The sequence below is a fragment of the Schistocerca cancellata genome, chromosome 3 (genome assembly GCF_023864275.1).
Source record: "Schistocerca cancellata isolate TAMUIC-IGC-003103 chromosome 3, iqSchCanc2.1, whole genome shotgun sequence".
Classification (NCBI taxonomy): Eukaryota; Metazoa; Arthropoda; class Insecta; order Orthoptera; family Acrididae; genus Schistocerca; species Schistocerca cancellata.
Window position 1 is genome coordinate 892700666 of NC_064628.1, and position 18162 is coordinate 892718827.

The window sequence follows — 18162 nt, forward strand, 5'->3', positions numbered from 1 at the left end:
CATTATACTCGAACACAATACGTGTTCCAAAATTCTACAACTGATCGACGTTAGAGATATAGGTCTATAGTTCTGCACATCTGTTCGACGTCCCTTCTTGAAAACGGGGATGACCTGTGCCCTTTTCCAATCCTTTGGAACGCTACGCTCTTCTAGAGACCTACGGTACACCGCTGCAAGAAGGGGGGCAAGTTCCTTCGCGTACTCTGTGTAAAATTGAACTGGTATCCCATCAGGTCCAGAGGCCTTTCCTCTTTTGAGCGATTTTAATTGTTTCTCTATCCCTCTGTCGTCTATTTCGATATCTACCATTTTGTCATCTGTGCGACAATCTAGAGAAGGAACTACAGTGCAATCTTCCTCTGTGAAACAACTTTGGAAAAAGACATTTAGTGTTTCGGCCTTTAGTCTGTCATCCTCTGTTTCAGTACCATTTTGGTCACAGAGTGTCTGGACATTTTGTTTTGATCCACCTACCGCTTTGACATAAGACCAAAATTTCTTAGGATTTTCTGCCAAGTCAGTACATAGAACTTTACTTTCGAATTCATTGAACGCCTCTCGCATAGCTCTCTTCACACTACATTTCGCTTCGCGTAATTTTTGTTTGTCTGCATGGCTTTGGCTATGTTTATGTTTGCTGTGAAGTTCCCTTTGCTTCCGCAGCAGTTTTCTAACTCGGTTGTTGTACCACGGTGGCTCTTTTCCATCTCTTACGATCTTGCTTGGCACATACTCATCTAACGCATATTGTACGATGGTTTTGAACTTTGTCCACTGATCCTCAACACCATCAGTACTTGAGACAAAACTTTTGTGTTGAGCCAACAGGTACTCTGAAATCTGCTTTTTGTCACTTTTTCTAAACAGAAAAATCTTCCTACCCTTTTTAATATTCCTATTTACGGCTGAAATCATCGATGCCGTAACCGCTTTATGATCGCTGATTCCCTGTTCTGCGTTAACATTTTCAAATAGTTCGGGTCTGTTTGTCACCAGAAGGTCTAATATGTTATCGACACGAGTCGGTTCTCTGTTTAACTGCTCAAGGTAGTTTTCAGATAAAGCACTTAAAAAAATTTCACTGGATTCTTTGTCCCTGCCACCCGTTATGAACGTCTGAGTCTCCCAGTCTATATCCGGCAAATTAAAATCTCCACCCAGAACTATAACATGGTGGGGAAATCTACTCGAAATATTTTCCAAATTATCCTTCAGGTGCTCAGCCACAACAGCTGCTGAGCCAGGGGGCCTATAGAGACATCCAATTACCATGTCTGAGCCTGCTTTAACCGCGACCTTCACCCAAATCATTTCACATTTCGGATCTCCGTCAATTTCCTTCGATACTATTGCACTTCTTATCGCTATAAACACCCCTCCCCCTTCACTGTTCAGCCTGTCTCTGCGGTATACATTCCAATCTGAGTTTAGGATTTCGTTACTGTTTACGTCTGGTTTCAGCCAACTTTCTGTCCCTAGTACTATATGGGTGTTGTGATCGTTTATTAATGAGAGCAGTTCTGGGACCTTCCTATAGACGCTCCTGCAGTTTACTATTAGCACATTAATATTGTTATTCCCTGTTGCATTTTGCCTACTCCTATCTTGCCGCGTCTCAGGAGGCGTCTTGTCGGGCCTAGGGAGGGGATTCTCTAACCTAAAAAACCCCCATGTGCACTCCACACGTACTCCGCTACCCTTGTAGCCGCTTCCGGCGTGTAGTGCACGCCTGACCTATTCAGGGGGACCCTACATTTCTCCACCCGATAGCGGAGGTCGAGAAATTTGCACCCCAGATCTCCGCAGAATCGTCTGAGCCTCTAGTTTAAGCCTTCCACTCGGCTCCAAACCAGAGGACCGCGATCGGTTCTGGGAACGATACTACAAATAGTTAGCTCTGATTCCACCCCGCGAGCGAGGCTTTCCGCCTTCACCAATTCCGCCAACCGCCTGTACGAACTGAGGATGACCTCTGAACCCAGACGGCAGGAGTCATTGGTGCCGACATGAGCAACAATTTGCAGTCGGGTGCACCCAGTGCTCTCTATAGCCGCCGGTAGGGCCTCCTCCACATCTCGGATGAGACCCCTCGGCAAGCAGACAGAGTGAACACTGGCCTTCTTCCCCGACCTTCTGGCTATTTCCCTAAGGGGCTCCATCACCCGCCTAACGTTGGAGCTCCCAATAACTAATAAACCCCTCCCCCCGTGTGCCTGCTCGGACCTTGCTGAAGGAGAAGCCACATGTCCCCTCACAGGCAGAGCGGTCGATGCCACACGGCCAGCCTCCACATTGACCTTCCGCCTCGTGCGCCGCGAACGCCGCTGAACCCGCCACTCCCCTTGGGGAGAGGGTGGCCCAACCGCGCCCGGTACCCGCGAAGATGTCTCGACAGCAGGGACAGTGGGTGAAGCATGTAACACCTGGGGTGTACCTTGCGACGCACCAGACTCCCCATTGCCGCTACACTCCGAGGCAGCAGCCTGAAGACGGCTGACCGCGGCCATCAACACGCTCAGCTGTTCGCGAACAGTGGCCAGCTCCTCCTGCGTCCGTACACAGCAGTCACACATCCTATCCATCCTAAAGAAACAATTTACTGAAGAGAGTTAATCAACCTTTAACTAGACTGCTAATTCACTAAAGGCGGCTGCTTATTCACTAAACTGTGGTTGCTAGCCACTTTTTGTAGAAAACAATGAAAATAGCACTACCTGTCTCTGGACTGTATTGAAAACAAACACTAGCACTGCTGGCACTATGGTTGACTACAGGGATTCTCTCTGACTGTATTCAAAACAAACACGAAATCTATGGAACACTATTAAGAGCACTCGAAAATTAAAGCTTCCTAAAAGCAAATACACACGGAAGAAGAAGTGACAAGTAAGAAAAATACAGTTAATACTTAAATTAAGGTAGCTCGCTGCACAGCAGACGTGAGGCAGGCGGCAGTTACGACGACACTGACACTACTGGCACTATGGCTGACTAAAGGGACTCTCTCTGACTGTATTCAAAACAAACACGAAATCTATGGAACACTATTAAGAGCACTCGAAAATTAAAGCTTCCTGAAAGCAAATACACACGGAAGAAGTGACAAGTAAGAAAAATACAGTTAATACTTAAATTAAGGTAGCTCGCTGCACAGCAGACGTGAAGCAGGTGGCAGTTACGCCTTCCGGTATTTCTTCCCGGAATTGCGCTCGCTTGTTGTAATACGCATTCTTCCACTGGTGTGTTCTTGGTCTACCCGCATGTTGCACGTTGCGCTAAAATGAACTCGTCTCGAGCAGGCGCTTATGGGAACTGGTGAACACTCTTGTCTCTGGTTGTCTTCCCTGATAATCCTCTTTGTGATATAACCATGTTGCCTCCCAAGCGTTGCCATTAGCACGGCTGTTCATGGAATGAATGTCAGCATTTCTTCGTTTCAAAATGTGTGTGTTAAATCCTACACGTGCACACTGCATTTGCTGTTCACTGTGGGAGCTGTCTGATATGAGATTAACAGTGTTGTTACACTGAGGTGTCTCCAATTGCGCTTGCGTCGTATCAGGAAAACCATTACTTTCTGAATATATGTTCGCCAGAATGAAAAATGCTCCCATCGTAGCACAAAAAATGGGAATATGTCCCTGGCGCAGAGTTAGGGATATAAAAGAAGGGAAGCTGCTTTTCGACTTATCTGGCAGCATCAAAGAAATTTAAATCAAAACATCTTGGCATATTTGCGCTGTTTTACTTGTTACCTTAGACCAAGATTCGATACACCGATGGACCAAATTTGAAGCAAGTCTTGCTCCAGTTCCGGGTGATTTATGTGTGACTACTTTTGCGCGTATAATCCGAACGAAGGTGAGTGTTTTTGCACGTAAATTCCGAACAGTGCACACAGATGGTGCCATTAGCTGATCATTAATTTCACCCAAATTACAATCTTTTGCAAAATGAATTAATCGATTCGCACAATTTGCCTGGGAGCCAGTTCCGGTTCGTCGTTCGTATACATTTACGTCTACATTTACGTGATTACTGTACAATTCAAAATTAAGTGCCTGGGCGCCAACAAAATATTTTCACACTCTGAGGAGAAAATTGATGATTGAAACTTCATGAGAAGATCCTGCCGTAACGAAAAACGCCTTTGTTTTAATGATTGTCATCCCAGTGCACGTAGATGTCCATTGCGCTCTGTCCCCTATTCCGCGATGATACAGATCAAGTATCCCTCCTGTGAACTTTTTCGATTCCTCCGTCGATCCTAATTGAAGCAGATCCCACACTGCACAGCAACACTCCAGAGGAGGGCGTTCAAACCCAAGTGGGGGCAGTCTCTTTAGTAGACCTGTTGCATTATTTCACTGTTGCGCCAATAAATCGTAGTCATTGGGTAGCTTTAACCACAACATTATGTATGTGATAGTTCCAACTTAAATTACTCGTAATTCTAATCCCTAAGTATTCAGTTGAGTTTACAGCCTGTAGATTTGTTTGATTTATTGTATAACCGAAATTTAGCGGTTTCCTTTCGAGACCCATGTGGATGACTTCACACTTCTCATTATTTATAGACAACTGCACTTTTCGCACCATGTAGATCATGTGTCTTAGTTTGCAGTTTGTTTTTTGATCATCTGAAGACTTTATATGACGATAAATAACAGCATCATCTGCAAACAATCCAAGAGTGCTACTCACATTGTCTCCCAAATCGTTTATGTAGATATGGAACAGCACCAGACCTATGACACATCCTTGAGGAACTGTTTTACTTATACTTTCCGTCATTTACTACGAACTGTGACCTTCTGCCAGGAAATAACCAATCCACTAGCACAACTGAGACCATAGTCCATAGGCACACAATTTGACTAGAAGTCGCTTGTAAGCCTTCTTGAAATCTGAAGATATGTAATCAATCCCTTTTCAACAGCACTCACTACTTTGTGAAAATAGAGAGATAGTTCCTTTTTCACAAGAACGATATTTTCTGAATCATTTCTGGCTCTTTGTCAATAAATTATTTTCTTCGAGATAACTCATAATGTTCGAACACATCAAATGTTCCAAAATACTATTACAAATCGACGTTAGCGGTATGGGTCTGTAATTCAGCGGATTATTCCTTTTTCCTTTCTTGGGTGTAGGTGTGACTTCTGCAACTTTCTATTCTTTAGGTACGGACCAGTCAACGAGCGGTCCATTGTACACTATTGGCCATTACGATTACTACACCACGAAGACGACGTGCTACAGACGCCAAATTTAACCGACTGGAAGAAGATGCTGTGATATACAAATGATTAACTTTTCAGAGCATTCGCACAAGGTTGCCGCTGGTGGCGACACCTACAACGTGCTGACATGAGGAAAGTTTCCAACCAATTTCTCATACACAATAAGCAGTTGACCGGAGTTGCCTGGTGAAACGTTATTGTGAGGCCTCGTGCAAAGAGGAGAAATGCGTACCATCACGTTTCTGACTTTGATAAAGGTCGGATTGTAGCATATCGCGATTGCGGTTTATCGTATAGCGACATTGCTGCTCGCGTTGGTGGAGATCCAATGACTGTTAGCAGAGTATGGAATCGTTGGGTTCAGGAGGGTAATACGGAACGCCGTGCTGGATCCCAACGGCCTCGTATCAATAGCAGTCGAGATGACAGGCATTCGCATGGCTGTAACGGATGGTGCAGCCACGTCTCGATCCCTGAGTCAACAGATGGGGACGTTTGCAGGACAACAACCATCTGCACGAACAGCTCGACGACGTTTGCAGCAGCATGGACTATCAGCTCGGAGACCATCGTTGCGGTTACCCTTGACGGTGCATCGCAGACAGGAGCGCCTGCGATGGTGTACTCAACGACGAACCTGGGTGCACGAATGGCAAAACATCATTTTTTCGGATGAATCCAGGTTCTGTTTACAGCATCATGATGGTCGCATCCGTATTTGGCGACATCGCGGTGAACGCACATTGGAAGCGTGTATTCGTCATCGCCATACTGGCGTATCACCCGGCGTGATGGTATGGGGTGCCATTGGTTACACGTCTCGGTCACCTTCTGTCCGCATTGACGGCACTTTGAACAGTGGACGTTACATTTCAGATGTGTTACGACCCGAAAACTTACATTTCAGCAGGATAATGCACGACCGCATGTTTCAGGTCCTGTACGGGTCTTTCTGGATGCAGAAAATGTTCGACTGCTGCCCTGGCCAGCACATTCTCCAGATCTCTCACCAACTGAAAACGTCTGGTCAATGGTGGCCGAGCAACTGGCTCGTCACAATACGCCAGTCACTACTCTTGATGAACTGTGGTATCGTGTTGAAGCTGCATGGGCAGCTGTACCTGTACACGCCATCCAAGTTCTGTTTGACTCAATACCCAGGCGTATCAAGGCCGTTACTACGGCCAGAGGTGGTTGTTCTGGGTACTGATTTCTCAGGATCTATGCACCTAAATTGCGTGAAAATGTAATCACATGTCAGTTCTAGTATAATATATTTGTCCAATGAATACCCGTTTATCATCTGCATTTCTTCTTGGTGTAGCAATTTTAATGGCCAGTAGTGTATATGATTGCTGAATGTGGAGCTATTTTATCAGCATAGTCTGAGAGGTGCCTGACTGCTATACAATCAAGACTGGAGGCTTAAGTAATTTAAGCTGCTTTACTACACCGAGGATATTAACTTCTAGGTTACTCATATTGGGAGTTGTTCTTGGTTCGAATACTGGAATTACGTCATCCTGTTTCTTGAAGGAATTTCGGAAAACCGTATTTAGTAACTCTGCTTTCGTGGCACTGTCATCAGTAAAGTCAACTTCGTTATCGCGCAGCGGAAGTTGAGATTTTGTCTTTCCCCTGGTGTATTTTAAATAGGACCAGAATCACTTTGGATCTTCTGCAATATTTCAGGACAGAGTTTCTTTGTGGAAAGTATTAAAAGCTTCTTGCATCGAATTTCACGCTAAATTTTGAGCTTCTGTAAACTTCGCCAATCTCTAGGGCTTTGCTTGATATACTGTAACACAGCTATAATGAGACAAATGTTCGAATGGCTACACAAACGACCGTCGCTTAGGGATAAACTAAAAACTTTTTACCCTATGTTTCTATCTCTAATAGGAATCCAGCACAAGACCGCGCCGTTCCCAAACTGCGATTTTTCGAGCTGCCCTTTCACACACATTTGCTACAGCACGGATTAGTTGCTTGTTTTATTGTCCTCTGCTTGTCCCTTTCACCTGTAAGTGTAACATTCAGACACTTCTATAATGTTACTAAGAATGTCTCAACTAGCTTCCAATAACAAGCGAAAATTTGGTGCAGAACTACTCTGTAATGGTTCTGGTACCGAAAAAGGCTGCACCTGTAAAGCGCGTGGACACATAACAACAAACTGCACGGGAACGTTTTATGAACGACCACACACGCTGTAACTTTCTAGTCCAGTGTTTGCGATAACGCTAATCACCAGTGCGAATGCCGGGTGTAGTGTTCATAATAATTGCAGTGTCACCGCAAGGCACCACACTTGCTAGGTTGCAGGTGTCAAATCGGCCGCGGTCCGTCAGTAACACATCGGACCCGCGAGTCGCCACTGTCGACGCTAGCAGACAGAGCGCCGCCACTCGGCTGGTCTTACGAGACAAGCTAGCGAGCGCACTGCCCAGCTCTACGGCCGACTTAAATAGGAATGGTTCACTCGTTATAGCTTCAGAGATCTCATTTGCAGAGACGCCAATTAGCATAGCTAAGTCAGTAGCAGAGACCTAGCCAGGCGCCACATACAGTTAATGTATTACGAATTGATTTACACTCCTGGAAATGGAAAAAAGAACACAGACCCACCATACTTGCTCCGGACACTGCGAGAGGGCTGCACAAGCAATGATCACACGCACGGCACAGCGGACACACCAGGAACCGCGGTGTTGGCCGTCGAATGGCGCTAGCTGCGCAGCATTTGTGCACCGCCGCCGTCAGTGTCAGCCAGTTTGCCGTGGCATACGGAGCTCCATCGCAGTCTTTAACACTGGTAGCATGCCGCGACAGCGTGGACGTGAACCGTATGTGCAGTTGACGGACTTTGAGCGAGGGCGTATAGTGGGCATGCGGGAGGCCGGGTGGACGTACCGCCGAATTGCTCAACACGTGGGGCGTGAGGTCTCCACAGTACATCGATGTTGTCGCCAGTGGTCGGCGGAAGGTGCACGTGCCCGTCGACCTGGGACCGGACCGCAGCGACGCACAGATCCACGCCAAGACCGTAGGATCCTACGCAGTGCCGTAGGGGACCGCACCGCCACTTCCCAGCAAATTAGGGACACTGTTGCTCCTGGGGTATCGGCGAGGACCATTCGCAACCGTCTCCATGAAGCTGGGCTACGGTCCCGCACACCGTTAGGCCGTCTTCCGCTCACGCCCCAACATCGTGCAGCCCGCCTCCAGTGGTGTCGCGACAGGCGTGAATGGAGGGACGAATGGAGACGTGTCGTCTTCAGCGATGAGAGTCGCTTCTGCCTTGGTGCCAATGATGGTCGTATGTGTGTTTGGCGCCGTGCAGGTGAGCGCCACAATCAGGACTGCATACGACCGAGGCACACAGGGCCAACACCCGGCATCATGGTGTGGGGAGCGATCTCCTACACTGGCCGTACACCACTGGTGATCGTCGAGGGGACACTGAATAGTGCACGGTACGTCCAAACCATCATCGAACCCATCGTTCTACCATTCCTAGACCGGCAAGGGAACTTGCTGTTCCAACAGGACAATGCACGTCCGCATGTATCCCGTGCCACCCAACGTGCTCTAGAAGGTGTAAGTCAACTACCCTGGCCAGCAAGATCTCCGGATCTGTCCCCCATTGAGCATGTTTGGGACTGGATGAAGCGTCGTCTCACGCGGTCTGCACGTCCAGCACGAACGCTGGTCCAACTGAGGCGCCAGGTGGAAATGGCATGGCAAGCCGTTCCACAGGACTACATCCAGCATCTCTACGATCGTCTCCATGGGAGAATAGCAGCCTGCATTGCTGCGAAAGGTGGATATACACTTTACTAGTGTCGACATTGTGCATGCTCTGTTGCCTGTGTCTATGTGCCTGTGGTTCTGTCAGTGTGATCATGTGATGTATCTGACCCCAGGAATGTGTCAATAAAGTTTCCCCTTCCTGGGACAATGAATTCACGGTGTTCTTATTTCAATTTCCAGGAGTGTGTGTGTGTGAAGCAATCAGAATTGTAAAGAAGTATTCGCAGTTCAGCCTACAACTACACTTGTAAATATTATTGTTCAAAGTCAAGATCGACGTTCACGGCTGATGCTGGATTAAAGCTAAGTTTTTAATTGTACTCCTGTCTACTAACTTCTAATCACCTAAGATGTTCCAGATACATCCCGTCGAGTATAGTTAATTGATCCTCACGTCAGCCTACGTGATCAACGTGTGAAATTAATGGCCACACCTCGTGATCAGACAAAGAGTCAAATTGCACGACTCAGCCTAGTCACCCTTTTCCCAAGAAGCCCATAGTTCCGCTTCATACATAACAATAATGATCGCCAGTAGGGGGCCTACCTTGGAGCCCTTTCTGCAGATGGAGCTGGCCACGTAACAGCGTCACCACTTTGTATCTGTTGTTGCCTAAATTGTGTAGAACTAGTATCCTGAAGAAGTGCAAAGCTTATCGATGTCCTGTAATACCGAAACGACACAGAGTACGACTAGTAGTATATACATTATCGCTACACAAATCAAACTAGACATCTCACATTACCGAACAAGAATTTGTGGTGGTGTATTGATCGCGATTGATTTCAAAAGTGGAACCATTACAGCATTCGTGATGTAATAATATTTAAGTAAGATATGATAACTTGTTACGTATGATAGGCGACGAAATCATGGAGATGCAGCAACCAACATTATTGCTTTGTGCAGAGGCAGAGGTATATTTGTAGTTGACATGACATCGAAGCACAAACACGCGGTACGTTGTATTTCAGTTCAAAAATTCTCCAAAAATGCTGGAAAAGACATCTGTGCACGTATGACCAGAAATATTTGCTGTCTTAGTTAATTAATAAGTTGGCGCAAATAGTGGAACGCAACTTTTTCTGTAGAAAGACTGGGAATTGTTGAATTCAGTGAATAATTCAGATATTAATTTCATTCCTTAAAGTTATTTTTATCTCGATCGTTTCACAGATGATCGCAGATGTAATATTCAAATCATGTACATCACATACGTTTATTGATTCTCTGCCTTTCTGTTTCAGGTCGAAGACACGGAGATACTTGGAGAGACGTCGGAAAAGTTGTACGTATTCTTCAGTTCGCTTGTTCATAAGGTTCGTTTTTCTTGTGAAACGCCTTTCAGTTTTGCTACTATCGCCGTGCTAGTTCTCTGGTTAGATTATCGGAAGATTTCCGTTCGCCGCTCACCCAGTTCCATGATCCACAATTCCACATCAACCTGTTCGGTACCTATTACATGGTTTCACGGTACTGCCAGAGGAATAGAAATACTCAAATCATCTGTTATACTCTCTTCACATAGAATTTCTAAAATGTTCAGTTTGTTATAATAGTGTATTTTTTAATTGATTTCTGTTCCGGTTGACCCCACTGACTTACATTTTGCATGTATCTTTGATACTGTGCCCGAAAAAAATCGATAGTAAACCTAGAAAAATTATGCTTTTGTTGCTGCCACGTACCTATCGTTCTCATATCTACATAGAGCTTGCCAATATTTCACTGGGTAGTTTCAGGATCAGGATTCATTACATAGAAATTGGCCAGGTGCTAGTAGTACTCGCTCGCTGAGGGTTCCGTACAGACTTAATTACTTATCTAAACAGTTAATCTATTGAAACTTTCTGGCAGATTAAAACTGAGTGCCCGACCGAGACTCGAACTCGGGACCTTTGCCTTTCGCGGGCAAGTGCTCTACCATCTGAGCTACCGAAGCACGACTCTATTACGGGAATCTAAAATATCGAAGATTTTTGCCTGTTATCGACAATGATACTGGAAAGATATCGATCCCATGGGTTCCAAGAGTTTCGAGAATGTTGAAATTTCGAGTATGAGATCGCGTAAGAAATATATAATTAAAAATGAACGACTTTATGATTTTTTTCTCCCGTTTCTTGCACTGTGAAACCTTTCTTCCTGTCAAATTTCATGATTATACATCAAGGGGAGACACCTCATAGCTTTTAATGGGTGTATCAAAATATATGACATAAATGATCATATATTTTAACTGCATTGACTTAGAAGTTTAACATTTTTACCAACAAAGTAATATAGACATGAGTATGTGACATTCAACTTGTTACTTTCATCTGTTTCTGAGAAAATGGCTTTTAACACAGGGACAGTTAGAGACCAAAAAACAAAACCTTTTTTTCATGTGACGTAATTAAATATTCAAAATTTTCGAATTTTTTCATTTATTTTCACAGTGAAACCTTGCTTCTTCGTACATTTCATGATTCTAGGTCAACGGCGAGCACCCTTTAGATTTTGATGAGTAAGTTCGAGAATTTGTTATTATTTGACGTAGATGGCTGTATCTTCTGATTGCATTGATTTGGATGCTTCACATTTTACATCGCCAAGGGACCGTAGATCTTAGTATGTTACAAAAATATCAACTTGATAAGTCTACCCGTTCCTCAAAGAAGGGTTTTGAATAGTCGGGCACACAGACAGACAGGTGGAAGACAAAGTGATTTTATAAAAGTTCCATTTTTACCAATTTTGGCTCAAATGGCTCTAGCACTATGGGAGTTAACATCTGAGGTAATCAGTCCCCACCAATTTTGGTTCAGAACCCTAGAAACATGGAATCTTTGACCTCCATTAGCTGTGAAACTTTGCTCGTACACCAGCACAATGGATGTCGTTGTGCAGCTGACCTCGCAGAATGTAGGCGGGTGCTTGAGTGCGATTGTGGTTGTTGCAGCAAGGCGCCCTTCTTCACGACGTCGCTGCTGTGGCTGACGTGGCGCTACTTCCTGCACGCCATCAGGGACCCCACCGTGCAGAACCTGCGCATCCTGCAGAAGATCGTGAGTACCGTAGTGCACTGTTCGCGCCATGGCGTCCTTGCACACATTCTCGCTGTACACCTCGTGCCAGTGAACATTTGGTTATTCTAGACAGCTGAAGGTGGTAACACTGGATACTTCGACAACACAATCTACGTATGTACCGCTGATTGTTGTTGGGCAAAGCACAGATTATTTCGGCAGTCGAACCCTTTGCCATCATCAGAAAGGTAGCTGATGAAGGAGATAAGATCGGCTGCCGTAGTACACTTACAGACATGGTAATGTTATACCAAATGCTGCGTGAGCTGGTGTTGGGGATGACTTGACAAGAGATATATCTGGGGCAGCCCCTGCAATTCCTCACCCTGCGCTATACCTTCTACACTACTGTCCATACCAAGAAGAAATGCAGATGATAAACGGGTATTCATTGGACAAATATGCTAGAACTGACATGTGATCATGTTTTCACGCCATTTGGGTGCATAGATCTGGAGAAATCAGTGCCCAGAACAACTACCTCTGGCCGTAATAACGGCCTTGATACGCCTGGGCATTGAGTCAAACAGAGCTTGGATGGCGTGTACAGGTACAGCTGCCCAAGCAGCGTCAACGCGATACCACAGTTCATCAAGAGTAATGACTGGCGTATTGTGACGAGCCAGTTGCTCAGCCACCATTGACCAAACGTTTTCAGTTTGTGAGAGACCCGGAGAATGTGCTCACCAGGACAGCAGTCGAACATTTTCTGTTTCCAGAATGGCCCGTACAGGACCTGCAACATGCGGTCGTGCATTACCTGCTGAAGTGTAGGGTTTCGCAGGGATCGAATGAATGGTAGAGCCACGGGTCGTAACGCATCTGAAATTTAACGTCGAATGTTCAAAGTGGCGTCAATGCCAAAAAAAAAGGTGACCGAAACGTATAACCAGTGGCACCCTATACCATGACGCCGAGTGATATGCCAGTATGGCGATGACGAATCCACGATTCCAATGTGCGTTCACCGCGATGTCGCCAAACACGGATGCGACCATCATGGTGCTGTAAACAGAACCTCATTTCATCCGAAAATATGACGTTTTGCAATTCGTGCACCCAGGTTCGTCGTTGAGTACTCCATCGCAGGTGCTCCTGTCTGTGATGCAGCGTCAAGGGTAACCGCAGCCATGGTCTCCGAGCTGACGGTCCATGCTGCTACAAACGCCGTCAAACTGCTCCTGCAGATGGTTGTTGTCTTGCAAACGTCCCCATCTGTTGACTCAGAGATCGAGACGTGGCTGCACCATCCGTTACAACCATGCGGATAAGATGTCCGTCATCTCGACTGCTAGTAATACGAGGCCGTTGGGTTGCAGCACGGCGTTCCGTATTACCCTCCTGAACCCACCGATTCCATATTCTGCTAACAGCCATTGGATCTCGACCAACGCGAGCAGCAATGTCGCGATACGATAAACCGCATTCGCAATAGGCTACAATCCGACCTTTATCAAACTCGGAAACGTGATGGTACGCATTTCTCCTCCTTACACGAGACATCACAACTACATTTCAGCAGGCAACGCCGGTCAACTGCTGTTTGTGTATGTGAAATCGATTGGAAACTTTCCTCTAGTCAGCACGTTGTAGCCGGCCGGTGTGGCCGAGCGGTTCTAGGCGCTTCAGTCTGGAACCGCGAGACCGCTATGGTCGCAGGTTCGAATCCTGCCTCGGGCATGGATGTGTGTGCTGTCCTTAGGTTAGTTAGGTTTAAGTAGTTCTAAGTCTAGGGGACTGATGACCTCAGATGTTAAGTCCCATAGTGCTCAGAGGCATTTACCATTTGAATCAGCACGTTGTAGGTGCCACCGGCGCCAACCTTGTGTGAATGTTCTGAAAAGCTAATGATTTGCATATCACAGCATCTTCTTCCTGTCGGTTAAATTCCTCGTCTGTAGCACGTCATTTTCGTTGCGTAGCAATTTTAATGGCCAGTGGTGTATATCTGGATTTGTCCCTGCAAATTCCTCAACCTCCACTATCCCTTCTATTAATTTTTTTACTAAAGGATCATGATGAAATACGTACCCAACCATTGGCTGTCTTCTTTTCACTGTGTTCATTATTAGACATCTTTATGTCATAGACTCACCCCATAACGTTATGCTTCCTTACTGGATCAATTTATTTGACCTTGAACTCTGTCGTGCAACATCATATATCAAAGGCATCTAAACTTTTCATTTCTGTCCATGTTTCAAGGCTCGTGTTACAAATATAGCTCTTGATGAAACTTTTCCTGGTCTCAAGGTTCACATGTTTGGTTGACAGTATCTGTTTCTATTTACGGTACACACTTTTGTATTGTGCAATCATTTTTTCCATGTCTTTATTACAGGTTCCTTCTTCACCCATTCGAATGCCAGGATAGCAAAATTCGTAACTCACTCTTTGAGGTCCCCTCGCATTAGTGCAGTGTTACTACACAGACGCCAGTAAGAGCCACGCGGTGCCCTTCGCTCGCAGGCGATCGCGGCCATGGCGGGCCTGTGCTACCTGGGCACGGAGGCGCGCACGCAGCTGGGCGTGCAGTCGGTGCAGGGCGCGCTCTTCATCGTGGTGGCCGAGAACACCTTCTCGCCCATGTACGCCGCGCTGGCCGCCATCCCGCAGGAGCTGCCGCTGCTCAGGAGGGAGTACCGCAGCGGCCTCTACTCGCCGCCCACCTACTACGTCGCCAGGCTGCTCGCCGCGGTAAGACGACCGCCCACAGCTGTAAAACTACCGTAGGCTACCGTAGACTACCGTAAATAGGCGTTGAGTACAGTAGTTTTCCTAGTAGCTCGGTACCCGCGTTACCTCCGTGTTACGAGTGTTGCATACCTATCAGGCATTACCTCTTAACGAGAGCTCTCTTTACGAGGTGCATTCAAGTTCTAAGGCCTCCGATTTTTTTTCTAATTAACTACTCACCCGAAATCGACGCAACTGGCGTTACTTCTCGACGTAACCGCCCTGCAGAGGTACACATTTTTCACAACACTGACGCCATGATTCCATGGCAGCGGCGAAGGCTTCTTTAGGAGTCTGTTTTGACCACTGGAAAATCGCTGAGGCAATAGCAGCACCGCTGGTGAATGTGCGGCCACGGAGAGTGTCTTCCATTGTTGGAAAAAGCCAAAAGTCACTAGGAGTCAGGTCAGGTGAGTAGGGAGCATGAGGAATCACTTCAAAGTTGTTATCACGAAGAAACTGTTGCGTAACGTTAGCTCGATGTGCGGGTGCGTTGTCTTGGTGAAACAGCACACGCGCAGCCCTTCCCGGACGTTTTTGTTGCAGTGCAGGAAGGAATTTGTTCTTCAAAACATTTTCGTAGGATGCACCTGTTACCGTAGTGCCCTTTGGAACGCAATGGGTAAGGATTACGCCCTCGCTGTCCCAGAACATGGACACCATCATTTTTTCAACACTGGCGGTTACCCGAAATTTTTTTGGTGGCGGTGAATCTGTGTGCTTCCATTGAGCTGACTGGCGCTATGTTTCCTGATTGAAAAATGGCATCCACGTCTCATCCATTGTCACAACCGACGAAAAGTAAGTCCCATTCGTGCTGTCGTTGCGCGTCAACATTGCTTGGCAACATGCCACACGGGCAGCCGTGTGGTCATCCGTCAGCATTCGTGGCACCCACCTGGATGACACTTTTCGCATTTTCAGGTCGTCATGCAAGATTGTGTGCACAAAACCCACAGAAATGCCAACTCTGGAGGTGATCTGTTCAACAGTCATTCGGCGATCCCCCAAACCATTCTCTCCACTTTCTCGATCATGTCGTCAGACTGGCTTGTGCGAGGCCGAGGTTGTTTCGGTTTGTTGTCACACGATGTTCTGCCTTCATTAAACTGTCGCACCCACGAACGCACTTTCTACACATCCATAACTCCATCACCACATGTCTCCTTCAACTGTCGATGAATTTCAGTTGGTTTCACACCACGCAAATTCAGAAAATTTATGTTTGCACACTGTTCAAGTAAGGGAAACGTCGCCATTTTAAGTACTTAAAACAGTTCTCATTCTCGCCGCTGGCGGTAAAATTCCATCTGCCGTACGGTGCTGCCATCTCTGGGACGTATTGACAATGAACGCGGCCTCATTTTAAAACAATGCGCATGTTTCTATCTCTTTCCAGTCCGGAGAAAAAAAATCGGAGGCCTTATAACTTGAATGCACCTTGTACACACGGTGAAGAAAAATTCGCGCTCTCGGACTTCGCAGCGCGATTCCACACATACTAGCAATGTAATAATGTCTCTCACAAAACTGCGTCCTGTACATATGAGCCGTGGTCAGAATTACTGTTTTGAAGAGTGCACCACAGTGCGTAGTGTGAAGCAGTCGCCCTCCGTTTCTGGCGGTGGCGCCGCTGTGGGAATCGCAGCTTTGGTGTCTCCCTCTGGTAGGAAAGGGGAAAGGTTGCCTGTTCACGTGCATTTAAGGGGCGCTATGAGCTCGCCAGTGGGGTCAGTCTGGGTCAGTCTCTCGTCCCCAGCTTGCTAGTTTGTCTCTCGTCAGCATTTGTTAGGCAGTTAGTTAGTGTCTGTCTGTCGTTCGGAATGCTAGTAAGTCTGTCGTTCGGATCAACCTTTAAAGCCGGCAAAATTAGAGTCTTTCCACCCCACTAGTAAGAGAACTCAGCGAATGGTCGCCCGGTCGTGCCTTAGTTTCTGCATCTGAGTCTGCACGTTTGGCCGCCAGTCTGCTCGAGTTTGCTCTGGCAATGGTCATTGGCGATTGGATTGATCGGTTGGTCGGTCGCGCACTGGGACACAAGATGACTTGTCCGTCTTAAGCATCGGCGCATGTGAGGTCGCCACGTGATTTCAGTGGGTCGCGCCGTACAGCGAGGTGTAGTGTCTTCGCGGTCGACACGAGAGCAACAGCAGTCAACCCACATCAGTCTGTCTGGTGTGAGCTGCGAAGCTGTGAGACGGGAGATCAGCGTGCCTTCCTGCATCCGTTGAAGGGGCTGGCAGCGGACGGTTCGGGAGAGCGATTTGGGGGTGCTGCGCCAGGTCTTCTCGAGAAATCGCAGTTTATTAGAAGTTAAGTGATTGGTGATGTGTGATTTACTCTTGTTAAATTCTACTTGTTTTCTTGGTCAGTCTCTCACCCCAGCTTGCTCGTATGTCTCTTGTCCTCATTTCTTAGGCAGTTAGTGTTTGTCTGTCGTTCGGAGCTGCCTCTGTCATGTTTGTCGGATTTAGTGTGTTAATGAATTTATTACTTGGAGAGTAACGGCCCTAAGACCAGAAATATGTTTTGATCTTTCCTATCATCTTGAGAGGCGGTATTTGTGTACTGTAGAGTATCTTAACTTCATTGGACAACCTTGTAGAATTTTATATAAGATTTCATTTCATGGGCTTTTATTTAAATGATCATTTTAGTATACAAAGTTTCCACCCTTTCACCGGAAGACTTTTCTTAGAGGTTAAAATCAAGTTGCACCTTCGGTGGCAAAGTTAATATTTTAATTGTTTGTGTTTTGTACCATTTCCATCCACCCAGCAAACAATCTGCCCGACGGAGGGCCCTAGCCATACGATTAAATAAATAACTGTACTATGTAAATAATGTCGGATGCGTGTGGCTTAAAAAGCGGTGTATACTGCAGTATTATGTGGTAGAATGAAACTGGCAAATAAAATTAATACGCCTCGACCCAGAAACGAACATTCGATCTCATGTTTGTTGACCCAAAATGCAACCCACTGCACCAACTGCAGAACACAACTGTTGTATGCTGACGAAGACAGTTACCATATATGTGACTATAGTGTTTCCAGATGGACAATCTTTAACATCCATGTACTGCCATAAATATGCACAGGATAGAATTTTGTGAGAGATATTTTTTTATTGGTAGTACATGAGGAATCATGTTGCGAACTCCAAGTGCACGAATTTTTCTTCACCCTGTATATGCGATCAGTCTCTTACCGCATTCCCCCCGGAAACCAGAAGCGGTGAACCGTCTAGAAACTGAGTGGGAATATATAAACGGCCGCATAACCTACAGAACATT

The 18162-nt window shown here is 46.2% G+C and overlaps 1 protein-coding gene across 1 annotated transcript in view; it reads left to right on the forward strand.

Moving 5' to 3' along the window:
* Positions 1-18162, forward strand: part of LOC126176630 (protein scarlet-like) — a 204695-nt gene that overhangs the window by 91386 nt on the left and 95147 nt on the right. The window contains exons 7-9 of the mRNA XM_049923789.1: positions 10308-10348; positions 12005-12110; positions 14601-14828. Coding sequence (XP_049779746.1) covers positions 10308-10348; positions 12005-12110; positions 14601-14828 — 375 coding nt within the window. The remainder of the gene's footprint in view (positions 1-10307; positions 10349-12004; positions 12111-14600; positions 14829-18162) is intronic.